This window comes from Cricetulus griseus, chromosome 7 (assembly GCF_003668045.3).
Source record: "Cricetulus griseus strain 17A/GY chromosome 7, alternate assembly CriGri-PICRH-1.0, whole genome shotgun sequence".
Taxonomy (NCBI): Eukaryota; Metazoa; Chordata; class Mammalia; order Rodentia; family Cricetidae; genus Cricetulus; species Cricetulus griseus.
Window position 1 is genome coordinate 100,889,539 of NC_048600.1, and position 18,703 is coordinate 100,908,241.

The 18,703-nt window shown below is 49.8% G+C and overlaps 1 protein-coding gene across 1 annotated transcript; it reads left to right on the forward strand.

Annotated features, from left to right (window-relative positions):
• The first annotated feature begins 3,152 nt into the window (after nt 1-3,152).
• Rnf43 (ring finger protein 43) lies at nt 3,153-17,808 on the forward strand. The gene is made up of 8 exons (XM_027426314.2): nt 3,153-3,270; nt 10,019-10,093; nt 10,202-10,333; nt 10,872-10,976; nt 12,024-12,185; nt 12,788-12,890; nt 13,492-14,853; nt 16,451-17,808. Exons 2-8 carry the CDS (start codon nt 10,025-10,027, stop codon nt 16,492-16,494), a joined length of 1,977 nt encoding a protein of 658 aa, XP_027282115.1. The 5' UTR covers nt 3,153-3,270; nt 10,019-10,024; the 3' UTR covers nt 16,495-17,808.
• The last annotated feature ends 895 nt before the right edge of the window (nt 17,809-18,703 follow it).

Here is an 18,703-nt window from a genome sequence, read left to right on the forward strand (position 1 = left end):
GTGTGGGGGGTGTCTTGGAGTCTTAGAGACTGGCCTGTGGAGGGAGGTCAAGCTAGTCAACCCAGTAGACTTCTGTGGTTAATTTCTATGTCCCAGGAGTTTCTGTTCTGTAGGTACAGCTGTGTCCAGCCATCCTCCACACAGACTCTCCTGAATCAGCAGGGGAACCCTCCTGTGTACAAGCCTGTGGTCTGCACCGTGGCCTGGCTCCTGCTGCTCCTCCCAGCCTCTTTCCCTGCCATTCTGCCCATGCCTACCCCATCTTCCCAAAATCCCATCTCAGCCTGTGTTCTCAGTACAGGTGGCTTCCTCTGCCCGGAATGACCTCTCTGCTCTCTTCTGTTGGTCTTCCAGGTGAACACATACTTAGTCAGCCCCCAATAACCCTTGCAAAAAATATTCAGTTCCTCATATGGAATGACTAGTCTCTGCTTCTCATATCCTCAATAGTCTCTTGAACACACTGGAATCAGAACACCACAGGGCAGTGTGTTTACATGGCATGGTGGGAGCCTTCAGGGTTGGTAGAATTAAGGAATGAATGGAGGGCTGGGGAGATGGCTTGGCCAGTAAAGTTCTTGCCACACAAAGTGAGGACTGGAGTTTTGTCCCCAGCACCATGTAAAAAAAAAAAAAAAAAAAGCTGGGCACTGGCTGAAGAGATGGCTACTCAGTTCAGAACACTGCTCAGAGGACCTGAGTTTGGTTTCTAACACCCACATGGCAGCTCACAGCTCACAGGGGATCTGATGCCCTCTTCTGGCCTCCTCAGGCACCAGGTACACAAGTTGTGCACTCTCAGACAAGCACTCATACAGACAAAATAGAAATAATAAACCTTAAAAAAAAAAAAAAAAAAGCTGGGCATGGCAGTGCACACCTGTAATCCCAGTGCTGGGAAGGCAAGTCCTTGGGAGTATGCTGGCTAGCCAGTCTAGCCTAACTGCATGCTTCAGGCTCAGTGAGAGACCCAGTCTATAAAAGTAAGGTGGAAAGCAATTGACTGAGATTCCCAGCATCAACCTCTGGCCTTAACTCGAACGTGTATATATACACAAAAACAAATGGGTCACAGACACACACACACACACACACACACACACACACACACACACACACACACAGGAATGGATGGATGATTGGATAGGCAGACTAAAGGCAAGGTATTCACTGAAGAGAAAACAGCCCAGCCTCATGCCATTCATTTTCTGGAGACAAGGGTATTTAACCTTTCTCCCACACTGAGCCTCCATTACCACCAGTCAGTAACCCTTAGATTCTGGAAATAAGAATAGAACTCCTTCTACTTACCCAGAGATGTTATGATCCAAGTACACATGGGTTGAGAACCTACTGTGTTTGAATCAGTAAGAGATGAGTCTGAGAAAGCGTCCAGGAAGTGACTGTGGTTTTAAAGCCATAGTGCACATCACCATCATCAATTTGAAATTCTCTGCAGTTCCTCTCATGGGACTTTCTGAAGTACTTCGAACTTAAGCGTCACCAGAGAGGGAAGTATCTACTACCCCTTTGTAGGAAATCATTCTCTTGCCAAGATATGGGACTCCCTGACCTGGACGATTATCCAAGGAGAAGCAAACACTACTTTGTTTTCCTATCACTTTGGGAAAATTAGATTCGAATATATTTTAGAATTGTCTTGAATGAAGGGCAGGTGAGATGGCTCAATAATTGGGTTGACACCAAACCTGATGACCCAAGTTCAATCTCCTGGATCCCCATGGTGGAAGGAGAGAATAGGTTCCCTTGAGAATACCATGGCATGCATCCCACACGTACACAAAAAGTAAATAAAATGTTGTAAATTTTAAAGGAATAATATAGAATAAGATTGTTTAGTAAAGGGTCTCATTTCTCTGATGAAGGGGTCCTAGGATTTCTGTCCACACAGTTGGCCCATTTTCTCTTTAGTCATTAGTGTCTTGGATTAGACCTCTTCCATAGTCCCAGAGCTGATGGGCAGAGATGGTCCCATCTCTACAGCATCCTTCCTGTGGACAGGAATTAAGTTGGTCAGTTCTTAAGTCTTGACCACACTTCATCCAAAGACAGCCTCCTCTAGCAGCTTGCTTGATCACATGATGAGCACAGGGCACTCACAGGCAAAGTGAGAAGCAGGGATAGATATCATGAGTTGGAAGACAGAGGCCAGAATCTACAGGGCAACAACTGTTAAGCCATCCCAAAAGGCATCAGTAGCACCTGGCACTGCCTTCAGGCATAGAAGGCACAGAGGCAGGAGCACATGAGCACTCTCAGAGCCTGGAGGTTTGGGAGCATTCTTGGAGCTTGGAGATTACAGAAACACTCTTGGAGCCTGGAGGTTTGGGAGCAGTTGAGCATTCTCAGAGTCTGGAGGTTTGGGAGTACTTGAACACTCTCAGAGCCTAGAGGTTTGGGAGCAAGTAGATGGATCAGGAGACACTGGTCAGAAGAGGGACCAAATGGACTTGGTCCATTTGGAAACATATAGCTGTTCTGCAGCTATGCCACAGCAGGTTTTTCATTTAGATCCTGTCTGCCATACTCCTCCTTCCCACCTACCCCAACCCCTGGACCCCAGCACCTTTGACGTGACAAATAATTATTACTAGTTTATGATGAGTCTATCTAGTAATGAGACTCCCTCTTATGAGATACGGTGGCCTGAAACTCACTGTGAAACCCAGGCTGGCTTCATACTTCTGGTGAACCTCCTTCCTCTGCCTTCTGGGTTCTGGAATTATATGCATCAGCCACCATGCCCAGGGAAGGTCTACTCTTTTATAGTACCAAGAAACCTACTCGGGGCCAGCAAGATGGCTCAGCAGGTAAAAGTACTTGCAGTGCAAGCCTGGCAACCTGAGTTTGATTCCCTAGATCCCATGGTGGAAAGAGAAAATCAACCCCTGAAACTTGTCCTCTGACCCCCAGTTATGTGCTCACATTTGTGGCCTGTGCACACACGAGTACACACACACACACACACACACACACACACACACACACACACTGTTTTTAAACATTTTTTTTTTAAAGAGACCACCCTGGAACCTGCCTAGGATAATGTAGATGTGCTTGGTCCTTGTCCCTAGCTCATACCTGCTCCTCAGGGCAACTCTAATCCAGGTCTTCATCTCTCTGCAGTCCCACCCGCTGTACCTGTGTAATGCCAGTGATGACGACAACCTGGAGCCTGGATTCATCAGCATCGTCAAGCTGGAGAGTCCTCGACGGGCTCCGCGCCCCTGCCTGTCACTGGCCAGTAAGGTAGATTCTCACATCACACGTCCTCAGCTGTACCCAGTGCTGGGCTGCAGGGACCCTGTGCTCTCTTGTCCACTTGTCTCTTCAAATGATAAGCCCTTTGAGGCTGGAGAGACGGCTCGGTGGTGAAGAGCTCTGGCTGCTCTTCCAGAAGATCTGGGTTTGATTTCCAGCACCCACATGGTGGCTCACAACCATCTGTAACTCAGTTCCAGGGGATCCAACGCTTTCTCTTGACCTTCACAGGTGTAGGGACAAAGGTGGTACATAGACACATGCAGGCAAAATACACAGACACATAAAATAGTAAGTTTTTTAAGAATGCTAAACCTGGCCCGGCCGTGGTGGCACATGCCTTTAATCCCAGCACTCGGGAGGCAGAGGCAGGTGGATCTCTGTGAGTTTGAGACCAGCCTGGTCTACAAGAGCTAGTTCCAGGACAAGCCTCCAAAGCCACAGAGAAACCCTGTCTCGGAAACCAAAAAAAAAAAAAAAAAAAGAATGCTAAGCCTGCATCCCTCAAGTTCCCTTAGCTCTCAACCTTTGTCCTTACTCCACCAAGCAGTGCCAGGACTTTGAGTTTCATGCCAGCATGAGCTCCACCCCATACCCCAACTTCATCTCTTAGAAATTCAGGAGGACTTTCCCTTCCTCAGCACAAGAACAAGTTGGGTGGGAGGTACAGGGTGGGGTGTCCCTTGAAGGATTTTTTTTTTTCACACTTCACAAACATCTGCTGAAGATTTTCACAAGAACAGCAAAACAGCCAAGCCTGGTGGCTCATGCCTGTGGTTCCAGCACTCAGGAGGTTGAGCTGGGATTTCAGGCCAGCTTGGGCTGTAGAGTAAGTACCAGGTCAGCCAGTGCTGTATAACAAAACCTTGACTCAAAAAAAAAAAAAGAAAGAAAAAGAAAGCAGCCAAGCGGAAGCGATTACTCTCCCTACAATGTTTACACATTTCCTGTGAGGTTTGTTAACTTTGGGCCTGCTAGATGACTCCGACTTGCACAAGGGTCATATGTAAATTAGGACTGGGGATATGGCTCAGCTGATCTAGACTGCACAGGCCCTGGGTTTGTTCTCTAACATTCATAAAGTCAGGCTTGGTGGTACATGCTTATAATCCCTGCCCTCCAGGATGAAGGAAGGCAAGATGACTAGAAATTCAAAGTCACCTCCGTCACCTGGTGAGTGTGAGGCCAGCCTGGCTGTATGAGACCTGGTCTCAAAAGGAAAAAACAAATACTCAGCCAACAAAACAAAATCCTTCCCACTGAAATGTAAACTAATTGCCACATTTAAACACTGAAAATAAGCCAGACAGTGTTGGCATACTTGTACTTGGGAGGCATGGGGAAGCAGGTCTCTGAGTTCAAGGCCAGCCTGGTCTACAGGGTGAGTTCCAGGATAGCCAAGACCACACAGAGAAACCCTGTCTCAAAAACAAAACAAAACAAATAAAAACTTAAAATAACATTCAGGCTGAGAGTCAGAAGACTCTCACAGGCCTGCCTGGGTTCTCACAACCCAGACTGACTGAAGATGTCCATAGGCCTGCACCATGCCAGCTTCCTGCAGTTCTCCTTGACCTCTGTAGGAACACGTTACCTATTTTCTTTTTAATAATATTTATTTTTAGCTGGGCATTGTGGCCCTTGCCTTTAGTCCCAGCATTTGGGAGACAGAAGCAGACAGATCTCTGTGAGTTCTAGCATTGTCAAAGCGATAGAGAGAGAACTTGTCTCAAACAACAACAAAGAGATTTATTTTTATCTTTTGTGTCTTGCCTGCATGTATATATGTGTACACTACAAGCTTGCCTGATGTCCTTAGAGGCCAGAAGAGGGCATCCAGTTCCCTGGAGCCAAAGTTACAGACTGTTGTGGACTGCTATGTGGGTGCCTCTGTCCAATCCTAGGTTGCTCTGCAAGAGCAGCTAGTGCTCTTCACCACTGAGCCATCATCTCTCCAGGCCCAGGGACCCCATCCTTGCAGAAGAGTATTATGCATAGACACTGTATTGAGGACCGCCCTTTGGGGTGCTTGTTAGGGCTCTGTTTTTCCCTGTGATTACTGTAAGCATGAAAAGTCACGTGCCTCAAGTATCAGCAGTGCTTGAATTAAAGCAAGCACAAAATCAAAACTAAGCCAGGCATGTGGCACAGGCCTGTAATCTCAGTACTCAAAAGGCACAGGCAGAAAGAGCTCTATAAGTTCAAAACTAGCCTGTTCTACATTGCAAATTTCAGGTTAACCAAAGCTACATACTGAGATCTTGTCTCAAAAAGAAAGAATGGAAGAAAGAAAGAAAGAAAGAAAGAAAGGCAGAAAGAAGAAAAGAAAGGAAGACCAGTGGAGGCAGGAGGGTTAAGAATTCAAGGGCATCTTGGTTGCAAATCAAGTACAAGTCTAGCCTAGAATAGAAGAGACCCTCTCAAAAAAAATGAATAAATGAAAGGAAGAGGGGATGGGGGCAGGGAAGGAAGGAGTATTTTATGTGTATTGGTGTTTTGTCTACATATGTGTCTGTGCATTCCTGGTGACCTCAGAGGCCAGAAGAGGGCATCAGATCCTCTGGAACTGAAGTTAAAGATCTTTGTGAACCACCATGAGGGTGCAAGAATTTGAACCTGGGTCCTCTGGAAGAGCTGCCAGTGTTCTTAACCATCTCTCCTGCCCTAGTTATGAGGATTTAATGAGACAGTAGAGATGCAAACTCATAGTCCAGTGCTAAGCACAATAGTAATCGGTCAAGAAATGACTACAGTGATGATTGCGTCGTCACTGACATTACAATTCACTCCCAGGTGTTTGATTATGTTGTTTCATTTTGGTTTGGTTTTTTTTTTTTCCCTGGGGATTGAACCTAGAGCCTTGTACATGCTAAGTGTGTGTTCCACCCCACCGAACATTCTTCCCTCATTCCCTTTACAGCCCATAAAGGCTGGGGTTTTTTTTTGTTTTTGTTTTTCATACTTATCTCACTTGCTCTTCTCTGAAACCCCCATCATTCTCTTGGACTTTTCCATTCTTGTAACTGTTCCTACCCACCTCTTCAGCAGCTCCGATTCCCCTATCATGCCTGGACAAGTACAGAGGCCTTTTGCCTGATGGAAGGAATTCGATAGAGAGACAAGCGGCTGGCCACCAAGATGGCCACCACCCAGTGAGTGGTTAAGGGAAGGCACTCTCGAGCTGGACATGGTGGCACATACCTGCCACAGCATGCAGGAACACTGAGAGGGTAGAGTAGGGTGGTGAGTATGAGGCCAGCCTGGGCCACATAGTGAGACCTCGCCTTAATACAAAACAAAACAAGACAGAAAGAGTAGATGCTCTGGATGCTGAAGTCCAGGGTGATGATGTACAGTTTTCACTGCTTCTCAGTTGGTGTCCATGGACCAGTTCAGGCCTTCTGAGTCTTGGTTTCCCTGCTGTCTTAGGGAATATTAAGGAATAAGTGAACTCATGTATGAAAACCACATACAATAACACCATGTGCCAGGCACAGACTTAAGTACTTTATATGGATTAATTAATGGGGTTCTCACAGTGGCTCTATGAGGCACGGTCTGTTATTGTCCTAGTTCACAGAAAAGAAAACAGACGCATGGAGGTGTTGCACCAAAGTCTCACAGCTAATAGTAGGAGCAGAGCTGGGATTCCCACTTAGGCACTCTTCTAGGCAGGGTAGATCTCAGTAAGAAACACATGCCTTCTCCCTCCTTCCTTCTCCTGCTGCTCTCAAGCACAGCCCAGTGCCACTCCTGCCGGATCTGACCCAGCCCTGGAGGAGCAGAAATCCCTCCCTCTAGCACTCCTCCCAGCAGACGGGGGTCTTTGGCCAAAGGGATTTTTTAACTAAATGTTCTGCTAAGTCTGTGATTCTTGGAGGTGCCAGGGGTGGGAGTGGGGAGTGGGAGGGGGTCGGTGTGGGAGGAGAAGGCACTTTCCCCTCATGCCCTCATCAGTTGTCTGTTTTGTGCGTTGAGTGTGTTGGATTGGGAATCAGACGGTAGAGGGAAGGCCATTCTGAAGTGAACAGTGTTGACTGTTGTCTGTTCCTAGTTTTTTGTTTGTTTGTTTGTTTTTTTAAAAAAAACTTTTCTTTTTTAAAATTTCATTTATTTACATTTTATGTATGAGTGTTCTGCATGCCAGAAGAGAGCATCAGATCCCATTGTGAGCCACCATGTGGTTGCTGAGAATTGAACCGAGGACCTCTGGAAGAGCAGCCAGTGCTCTTAACCACTGAGCCATGGCTCCAGAGAAAGCACTTCTAGTTTTATGTGCACAGAAAGTCCAGACAGACCTTCCTGGCTTAGTAGCTCAGGCATAGTGGGTGCTGTTGCATTGGGGATGAGCAGATGGTATACAGAAGCAGCCACCGTGGTCTGTAGAGCAAAATTTAACAGCTGAATAGTTGACCAAGAGACAGGCTTCCAACTCCCCCTCTTCATGATCCGAATTGGCTCCTGTTGCAGCGTTGATTGCTGGCCCAAGGTCTGGCCCACCCTGTAGCGTCCAGAGAGCTACCGTGCTATCTTTATGTAGCTGGGTATCTGGTTATGGGAGCTTACCCATCCTCCCTGTCTTCCATATTCCACTCCTCAAAGAGATACTCCGTAGCTCCTACTCTTGGGTGCAAGTGGGCAAGAGGTTCAGAAAGCCATCCATCCCCAAATCTTGCTTTCTGTCTCTAGAACTCTGGACACAGGAACCCACTGCCAGAAAGTCCTGTTTATTTTCTCCTGTTGGCAAACTCTCTGGGCTCTTTGATCAGTTTTATAACTTTGTAATTATGGGCTGTAATGAGCTAGGGTGTTTGAACCTCACAGTAATTGCTTTCTACTGTTCCTACCCCAATTCTTCAAAGAGAACAGGGTGAAGAAGTAAGAAAATCTCCAAAGAAGGGAGCCCCCATGCTCTTCTAGGCCACACTGAGCCCAGAATCTTTCGTATGGGAAACTTGAGGCTCTAGGAATCTCATTCTATGACTCCTGGGTACCCAACCCACACCTCCCCCACCCCTGGACTATGAGATTACCAGTAGGATTCCTCTGTTAGGTTCCTTTCTCAACACTTCTTTTTGTTGTTTGATTTATTTATTTATTTATTTATTTATTTATTTTTGAGACAGGGTTTTTCTGTGTAGCCCTGGATGTCCTGGAATTTGCTCTGTAGATAAGGCTGTCCTTGAACTCAGAGATCTGTCTGCCTCTGCCTCTTGAGTGCTGGGATTAAAGACAGGTGTACACCGCCACCACCACCACTTGTTGGCGCCAACACTTCTTGAAAGCCCTAATTTGGAAGGCCCTGAAGACATGTTTGAGTCGGCTGTGTTTTCTGGGAGGAAGTGGTTAAAAGGACAGCGGAAGCTGCAATTTCTCAGTTTCTTCCTCAGTCCATTGTAGAGTCCATGAATTTCCTCAGGACTTCGGGTGGTAATCGTTTATTCTGGGCAGGCCCAGGAGAGGGACCAGCCCAGCTCCCTGGAGCAAGAGACAAAAAAGGAAAGTTATTCTGCCCAAAAAAGAGCCCTACATAAGTCCTCATTGCCCTCTCCCTGTCCCCTGCCTGCAGGCAACTGGTTCTGAGGGGCCCATTAGCCCCTGCCACTGCCTGGGGAGTGGGGAGCAGAGAGCAGAGGCTGAAGCTGCTCCCAGCCTGCCTGGCAGGGGACCTGCCCCAACAGGCTCTCCTTGGGAAGACTGCTTAGATCAAAGCACAGGGACTGTGACTAAGTCCTAGCACTGGCTCCTCTTCCTGCCTCTGTGACTTGCAGAAGGGTTAACTCCTTCACTGCCTGCAGGAAGGCCCCAGAGATTCCTGAGGATCCCTGGGTGGGAGATGGCAGGGGAGGCCGCAGCCTGGTGAGCCTGTGGTCTGGAGGGTCCAATTCACAGTGCTCATACTTGTCAGTTAGTTGTTGCTGTTGTGCTCTTATCTTCCCCCTCTCACCCCCACACGGGCCCCAGATTCCCTCCTCTTGTTCTGTCTTTGGCTGTTATCTGCACTGCTGAGCTGCTGCGTGGCTGGCTAGATTGTACTGCCTCTGATGTGCTCTTGGAGCCCTTGGCAAACGTACATTTGTACCTGTGCACAGTTATGTCCTTGTGGGAGCAGCCCGTTTAGTCCCTCCCCAGTCCAGCCATCCCAAGGGAGAGGATGAAGGGATCTAGCACTGGATTGGAACCAAAGAGCTTGGCAAGCTGGCGGGTGGGTGGCAGGCAGGGAGTGCCCCCGTGTGATGCAGTCCGGTGGGGGATCTGCCATGGAAGCTTTGGGTCAGAACGGTATCCCAGGCGCTCAGCATTTTGTCTGAGCCCCACTCCTGATGGGTGGCATTCCATAGCCACCTTTGGATAGGCAGGGTTGGGTCCTCCTCTGCTCTCCCAGTTTCCTGCCTATCTCCCTCCAACTGCTGGTCACTCCCTGCCCTTTGTTCTCCAACTGCTTGATCCCTGAGCAGGGGCTTATTTTACCCTAGAGCCAAAGCTGGTTTACTGGCACCCAGTAAAACCTGGGTGAGTGTTCCATTTCAAAATGAAAGGCCGAATGTTGTTCTATGAAGGCAGTGGGCTGGGTCAGCCAGGTATCCCAGGCTCCCTGACTCCTTGCACACATACATGGGAGTGTACGGGGTGCACATCCTAGGGAGAGGTGTGTGTATGTTCAGGGTTGAGAGCTACCCACGGCTGGGCTGTGATCTTGTCTGGCTCTAGACTACCTTCTGCTGTGTTTCTGCAGGCCCGAATGGCTGGCGAGCGGGGAGCCAGTGCAGTGCTCTTTGACATCACCGAGGACCGATCAGCTGCTGAGCAGGTGCCTAGAGACAGGCCGGTGTTCCAGGGAGGGTCTGGATGGAGGAAGATAGGGTTCCTGGGGGAAACAGAAGTCACAAGAGCCCTTGTGGGACTTTGTTCTCTGCAGCTGCAGCAGCCTCTGGGGTTGACTTGGCCAGTGGTGCTGATCTGGGGTAATGATGCCGAGAAGCTGATGGAGTTTGTGTACAAGAATCGGAAGGCCCATGTGAGGATTGAGCTGAAGGAGCCCCCAGCCTGGGTAAGCACATATGGCCTCAGCCCAGCATCTGTCCACCAGCCCCATGGAAACCCTCTAGTCCACTTCAGTCCCTAGCCCCGGGTCTCTGGGAGTTTCTCCTGCTCTCTGAGCCTCGTCTACAGGGTGAACAGATGGGGTCTGGTGAATCCTGCAGCTGTTTTAGGCTCTGTGGTTTCATGGCATAGAGTAGAGAAGCCTGCTGGCCTGGCCCAGGTTCTGACCCCTGGTGGGTGCCTCTCCACTCCCTGCTGCTCTCCAGCAAGTAGCCCCCACCTTACAAAGGGATCCTCTCCTCCTCTGCCTGCACACACATGGGGCTCCTAATAAGACTTCCCACAGCTGCATCTAGAGTTCCCTTTCCTGCAGCCCCAAGGCAGAGAGGCTACCTGGTCCTTCCATTTTCACCCTTCATCCCTCAGGTGGGAGGCCAAGGGGACCCTTCAACTCCATCTCTTTACTCCAGTGTTCCTTCCCAACTTGGCCTGACTCTTTCTAGAGTATGACCTTTTCTCCTCTCTGCTTCTTCCCACATCCCCAGCCAGACTATGACGTGTGGATCCTCCTGACTGTGGTGGGCACCATCTTTGTCATCATCCTGGCTTCAGTGCTGCGCATCAGGTGTCGCCCACACCACAGCAGACCGGTGAGCAGTTTGGGCTGCCTGATCCAAAAGGGCTTGTGTACAGATGTGGAGGTAGAAAGAAGAATGTGGGGCAGACGGATGTCTTTATGCCCTTGAATCAGCCTCCATCTAAATAAACTTGGGCTCACGGATGGCTTGAGGCCACCTTTCCTCATATCCCATCCATCCATCCATCCATCCATCCATCCATCCATCCATCCATCATACTGACTAATATATATCAGTTTCAGGTTCTAGAAACAGCACTGTGAGTAAAAATGACAACAACCCTTCACTCTTTTTTAAAAAGTTCTACTTATTTATTATATATATAGTGTTCTTTCTGCATGTGTCCTTGAAGGCCAGAAGAGGGCACCAGATCTCATTATAGGTAGTTGTGAGCCACCATGTGGTTGCTGGGAATTGAACTCAGGTCCTATGGAAGAGTAATCAGTGCTCTTAACCACTGAGCCGTCTCTCCAACACCAACCCTTCACTCTTAAAAAGCTTTCGTTCTAGTGAGAGGAAGCAGGTAATAAAAGAAGTAGAATGTATAATATTTTTGACAGCAACATGTGCTTGCTACAGAGAACAGCAGAACCGAGGAGCTGGCAGGTAGGGGAGACAGGCTTAGCCTTTTCTAAACCAGTCTAGGTGAGTCTGCATTGAGAAAATGACAGAGTAGTACAGACCAGAGTGGGTGAGCATGGGAGTTACTGTCTGTAACTCCAGTTCCAAGGGACCCAGTACCCTCTCTGGTCTCTGTGGGCACTAGGCACACACATGGGGCACAGACATATATGCAGACAAAACACCCATACACATAGACTAGAATAATAATAATTTTAAAGTTTCTCTCATGAGTCATCAAAGGAAGAAAAGCATAATGGAACATAGCAAGGTGCTGGGATGGAAGTCACAGCTGTGCATGAGCTTTGAGGGTACACACCCTCAGGGCAGTCATTTGACTGTGTGATCTAATGGGGAGGTGGAACTGAGTCCAAGTTGGGCCCAGGGGAGAGGGATGCAGAGCCCTTGCTTCAATCTGAACCCCATTCCTCTTCCCAGGACCCTCTTCAGCAACGGACAGCCTGGGCCATCAGCCAGCTGGCTACCAGGAGGTACCAAGCCAGCTGTAGGCGGGCTCGAGCTGAGTGGCCAGACTCAGGGAGCAGTTGCAGCTCAGCCCCCATGTGTGCCATCTGCCTGGAGGAGTTCTCAGAGGGGCAGGTGAGGTGGGGCCAGGCTGGAGGTGGAGGTGGGGGTGGATGGGTCTAGGTATGACTACATCCGACTACATCTGGGTCCCATGTGTCGCTCCTAACCTTGGTCATTTTGTTGGCTTCTAAGAAAAAGCACCAGTATCGTTGAGAGGGAGCCTCACGTCAGGCCACAGTGGCACTTTAAACACATTATCTCGTGTTAGCCCCATGGCAGAGGAGGGTGGGGAGTGGACTGGGTTCTTATCCTTACTGACAGCAGAAACTGTTAAGAAACTTGAGCTGAGCATTGTGGTGCATGACTCTAATCCAGCATTTGGACGATAGGAAAAGGAGGGTCGAGAGGTCCGCGCGCGCGCGCACACACACACACACACACACACACACACACACACACACACACACAGAGAGAGAGAGAGAGAGAGAGAGAGAGAGAGAGAGAGAGAGAGAGAGACTTGCCCAAAGTCATGCACTTAACACAAATCCACCAGCTACCAAAGCCCATACGTCCATTACTGCCCTGTTCTTTTGCAAGTAGGTGACTGGGAGAAGGCCAGGCCAAGGGGAGTTAGGGAGATCCTTGTAAACTTTGGACACTCTTGTTTGCTTCAGGAGCTCCGGGTCATTTCCTGCCTCCATGAGTTCCATCGCACCTGTGTGGACCCCTGGCTATACCAGCATCGGACTTGCCCCCTCTGCATGTTCAACATCGTAGGTAGGAGGTGTACCAAGGGCTCCCCTTGTGCACACACAGATGGATCTAGAACATAGCTGCCCCCTGGGAAAGGGTTTCTACTGTGCGGCTGAGGAAGAACAGCTGCCACCATGGTGGCTTCAGCTTCGCACTGCTCAAGAGCTCCTTGTCTGTTGGGGAGGGCAATCCATATGGAAGCCATCTCCATTTTCTTAAAGAGTGTGTTTCCATGACAGTATTGTTGATTCTAAATCTGGGTTATTTACAAATTCATTATTCTAATGCTCTTGCAATAAAGGACCCTAATCTAATAAAACTAGTATAGCAATTTTCTAAAAGATGGACGGACGTAGAGTCAACATCTTGAGGAAGAAGAACCTTGTGTTCATCCATTCAAAGGGACAATGTGAGCTGATGGTGGCCCAGGGTGAAAGTGACTTGAATGGGAATGACTAGCGGGAGAAGCAGGGATTGACAGCCGGAGACAAAGGAGGAGTGAAGTCCAGGCATGGGTCCCCCAAACTGAGTTCAGAGGTGATGCAGGATTGGATACGGTAGCTACTTCACTCTCTGGATGAAGTCTGTGAAGTCAAATGTCCATGTTCTTTGTTCTTTTTCCCAGAGGGAGATTCATTTTCCCAGGCCCTGGGAGCCTCTCCTACTTACCAGGAACCAGGCAGAAGACTCCACCTCATTCGCCAGCATCCTGGCCATGCCCACTATCATCTCCCCTCTGCCTACCTGCTGGGCCCTTCCAGGAATTCAGTGGCCCGGCCCCCAAGACCTAGACCCTTCCTACCCTCCCAGGAGCCGGGTATGGGCTCTCGGCATCAACGCCTCCCTAGGGCTTCACACCTCCGGGCACCAGAAGAACAACAGCACCTGGCAGTATCTCAGCACCCCTACGCACCACGGGGCTGGGGGCTGAGCCACCTCCGATGCACCTCTCAGCATCCCACAGCTTGCCCAGGGGCCCTGCGCCGGGCCAGGCCTCATGACAGCAGCGGGTCTGGAGAAAGCTACTGTACAGAGCGCAGTGGCTACTTGGCAGATGGGCCAGCCAGTGACTCCAGCTCAGGGCCCTGTCATGGCTCTTCCAGTGACTCGGTGGTCAACTGCACGGATATCAGTCTGCAGGGCATCCATGGCAGCAGTTCTACTTTCCGCAGCTCCCTGAGCAGTGACTTTGACCCCTTGGTATACTGCAGCCCTGAAGGGGATCTCCAAGGGAAAGGAATGCAACCTAGTCTGACCTCTCGACCCCGTTCCCTGGACTCAGTGGTGCCCACAGGGGAGACTCGGGTTTCCAGCCACATCCACTATCACCGCCACCGCCACCACCACTACAAAAAGCGGTTCCAGTGGCATGGCAGGAAGCCTGGCCCAGAAACTGGGGTCCCTCAGTCCAGGCCTACTGCCTCTCAGACTCAGCTGGAGCCATCTTTGTCGGAGCACAAGTTCACCACACCCAACCCAGCAGCTTCTTCAATGCTTCCCAACACACAACGGCCCAGGTCCCTTACAGAGTCAGCTCCTGGCCTAGCAGAAGCTGCCAGCCCCAGCCTCAGTCCCAACTCCAACACCAACAGTCTTTTGAACTTGCAGAAATCCAGCCTCCCTGTCCGACACCCACAGAGAAAACGGCGGGGTGGCCCCTCAGAACCCTTGCCAACCTCTCGGCCTCAGGCCTTGACTGTGCACCCAGCATGCCAGGTTTTTCCCCACTGTAGCCCCAGCCTAGCATACCCTTGGCCCCCAGAGGCTCATCCATTGATCTTCAGACCTCCAGGCCTGGATAGGAGGCTGTTACATGAAGCCCCAGGCCCCTGTTACTCGAGTTCACAGCCAGTGTGGTTGTATCTGCCCCCCCGCCGGCCTCTGGGACCATGCTCTCCTGGAGAGGGGCATTCCGAGTGGAGTTCTGACACGCCAGAGGGCAGACCATGCCCTTACCCACACTGCCAGGTGCTACCAGGCCAGCCTGGTGAGTTTTCAGGGAAGCAGGTGTTCTGGGGAGAGGAAGCTGCACCTGATTGTTGCAGGGCAGATGGAAACAACCAAGGGGTTGCTGAAAGCTGAACTTATGTGAAGCACAGAAACCATAGGAAGTTCCCAGCCTCCCTAGGGGTGCTTCTCTTCCAAGCACCCTTGTGAATAAGGCCAGCCACGTTTTCATGGGAACTCGTGGCATGTCTGTGTCTCAACCAATGGCACCAAGGAAATCCTTGGCTCTAAGCCAAGGCTTTGCACATGTATTTGCCCAAACCATCCTCCCTATCCAAGTCTCCTACCTCCCACCCCCTCCCACCTTTGGGAGACATTATATGAACAGCTGTAGCCATTGCTACTGCAAGGGAGGACCCCAGAGGTCCTGAAATACAAGGCCTGGGATCCTACAGGCAGAGCCTGAGAGCTGCTGTCATTCATTTTCTGCTTCCTCCTGGTTATATGCTTGTTATAGGTTCTTGGCAGGCTTCTGAGGACACGGAGTTTGCCATGCAGGAGACCCCGGGCCACGGGGAAGGCATGCATGCAAACAGTGTGTAGGATCAAAGTGTCCACAGTCATGTGGTGTGAGCAGAGTTCTCCTTGGACTCTGTCATATCTGCTTTGAGTGTTGCCAGAGTCGGGCCACTTTTTGCTCTACAGTCAGTGCCTTCCCTTTCCTTGATCCTCACATGGCTGTTCCCTGTGCCCCTGCTCGCTCTGTCACCTCCTCCTCCAGTCCACTGATGGTCCCCACTCATACGGAGTACAGCCTGAAGGTCACAGCAGGAGCCTCGCTCTGACAGGGTCATGAAGGCCAGAGGGGGGCACACCCAGTGTTGTGTCCCGTCCCGTTGTGTAGTACAGCTCCCTGTGCCCCTCCCTGGTGCCAGGGTCACCAGCTTTCAATGAACTGTATAGAATCAAATGCTCTCTTAGGTCCACAGGAAGGAAAAATCTAACCTAATGTGGCCTTCGGGGCTCCAGCACCAGCGAGCTCCATCTCCCTTCCCTTCCTCTGCCCTCTGCTTCAGTCATGTTAGGTAAACACTAATTATACACAGTTCCTGCTGTGCAGAATGTCCCACTGACTTCCCTGTCCCCACAAGCCCAATTCTTACCAGTCCTGTAACCCCAACTCAGGAATCTTCAGTCAGGAAGTCTTTCCTCACGGCTGTGTCTGGATGTGCTTGCTTCTCCCACGATGCATCTCCTATGACCCTAGCTCTGCCCCACCGTCCTAATATCCATGCACGTGCATGCTTCCTCTCCTAGCTTATTCTTTTGGAGATTCTGTTCAGCAAATGATAGCAAGCCAAGTTCACAATGAATGCTCAATAAATATGTATTGGGTGAATGAATGAATAGTAAGTGCTGGTCACACAGCAGTTGCTGCTAAGTATTTTTCTAGGTTTGTTTTTCTCTCCCGTTTCCCAAAGGGCCCCTCTCAGCTTTCAACCTAATCACCTTTCCAGACATATTTCCCGCTTCTCCCTCTCTGTGGTCCCTTCCCAGCCACAGTCTCCACAGGTGGGAGAGGCAGGAGACTGGCTGGACCCTCAGTGACCTCTTTTCTCCCCGCTCTTCTCATGCAGGCTCAGAAGAGGAGCTCGAGGAGCTGTGTGAACAGGCTGTGTGATGTGAAATGATCAGATGTCGCTCCAACCAAGAGTGTGCTCCAGATGACTCAGGGCTCTACCTGGCGCAGGGTTCTGTTCCAAGGAGAAGCAAGGGCCTTAGCAAGCATCTCTGTTTGCCACACTTCCTGGGACCACTGGAAGAAGAGTGGTGATGGTGGGTGGCAGGGGGGTGCTGTTTCCTGCCCCCTGCTCCCGGTCTTGTCTATAGAACACACCCACTGTGCAGAAAGTCTTGTGTCCAGCCAGACCACCAACCACTATGCAATTGTGGGGTGGGTCCCTAAAGGCTGAGTTGTTGACAGGAAGCTAGAGTGAATGTCTAGGTGTCCTCAAGGTGCTGCTCTTTCCCCAAGCCCAGCTGAGTCCCCTGCTGAGTCCCCTTTGCCCCTGGCTTCAGGTTCACACAAGTCAGTGGGTTCAGCTGAGTGCATGGCCACTTCTCCTCTCCTTTCAAGGGTCCACGGAGGCAACTTCAGCTTTATCGTTTTCCTTCTTCACAAAAGAACAAGGAGATTAGGTGAGCCTCTGTCCCTAGGAAGGTTTCTGCACTTTCTCTAGCCGATGCCTGTCCTGGTGCTCAGGGAGGAGCAGTTCTTCCTCCCTGTTCTTACACTGATTTTAAGTTGCAGGCTTCGGGAGCCAGGGTGTAGAGTTCTGTTCCAGAGGTGGGGACTTGGACAAACGTGGGGTGCATCTTTTGATTATCAAACTCCTTGTCACTCCAGCAACTCCAGTTCCTCTGAGAGAGAACAGGAGAGAATAACTACTCCTGCTCTCCTGTCTCTAAATCCCGCAGCAGGCAGACAGGAATCTCCACTAAACTTCATCTGGGGAGGATGAAATGAAGGCAGGGAAAGCAAAAGTAGAGCTGGGCAAGGACAGAATTCTTCTCGGAGAGATTCTCAGAGCAAAGATGGAGAATAACATGTGACTTCAAGGGTTTGCAGGGCCCAGACGCCCCCCCCCTTCCCAGTATAAGCCATACAAACCAACAACCCAACAGAAGGTGTGCGTGTGGAATTGGAGCAACAAGTTGGCCTGGGCAGCTTGTACCAAGTAGGCAAGGGCTGAGGGGCCTCCTGAAGCTCTTCATCCCAGGGCATCCTCAACATTGTTAGCCCCTCAGGCATGGTCCTTGCCTGGAATGTGAATGTGGGGGCAAAATGGGCACGGGAACCTTCTTGGGAACCTTCTCTCCTCAAAGTCAGTGGGGAGACTGTCACCCAGGCACCCACATGGGTATTTATATCTGAACCAGACAAAAAGATGCTTGAATCAGGCACTATGTTGAGAAATGTATTTATTTGCTAATATATTTATCCATAAATCTGATCTGGTTTTGTTTCATTATGATTTTCCACTCAGGATAACAATTTCATCTTCTCTATTTCCTTTTGTTGGATATTTGAGACCCAGCCTGACTCAAATTCATTTCATAGCTGAGACTAGCCTTGAACTCCTGGCCCTGCTGCTTCCCCCTCCCAATTACTGGGATTACAGGCATGTACTGTTATTAGGTCTGGCCTCGTATGTTACTTGTGACGTCAAAAGCTCGTAAGGATAGGACTTCGATTATCGAGAGCAACATGCCTGTGTTCTCATTGAGATTTGGTTATTTATTCGTATTGTACTGTTGCTCGTTCTGATGCTTCAGTGACTAACTTTGTGACCTTAACCAAATACGTATGTGTGTATGTAGTGTATGTGTGTGTACACATGTGTATTCAGGTGTGAGTTTGAGGTCAAGTTCCAGGACAGCCAGAGCTACATATAGACCCTGTCTCTGGAGAAAACAACAAAAAGGGACTCTCACTGAACCTGCAACTTTGTTTTGACTAGACTGGCTGGCCCTGAAGCCCCTGGGATCTGCCTATCTCTGGCCCCCGGTGCTGCGATTGTAGTTGCATACCATCATGCCCAGCTTTTATGCAGTGGGTCCTGAGCCAGTTCCCCAGTTTCCATCAATAAAATGATCCTCCTTCAGAGTCGATATAAGGCTTACATGAGATAGCTCAGTGAAAATGTCAGCCAAACTGGGAATCTAAAAGCCAGTTACACACCCTGTTGAATGCAGCATGGGGACAGCCACGAATCAGTCTTTCGGTAGTTTAGTTTCAATTAGAAGGGTTGGAAGGACAGAACAGTAGGGATTGCGATCATTTATATCCCAGCACTCCAATTCAGATAAACACAATGACTACTCTTTGT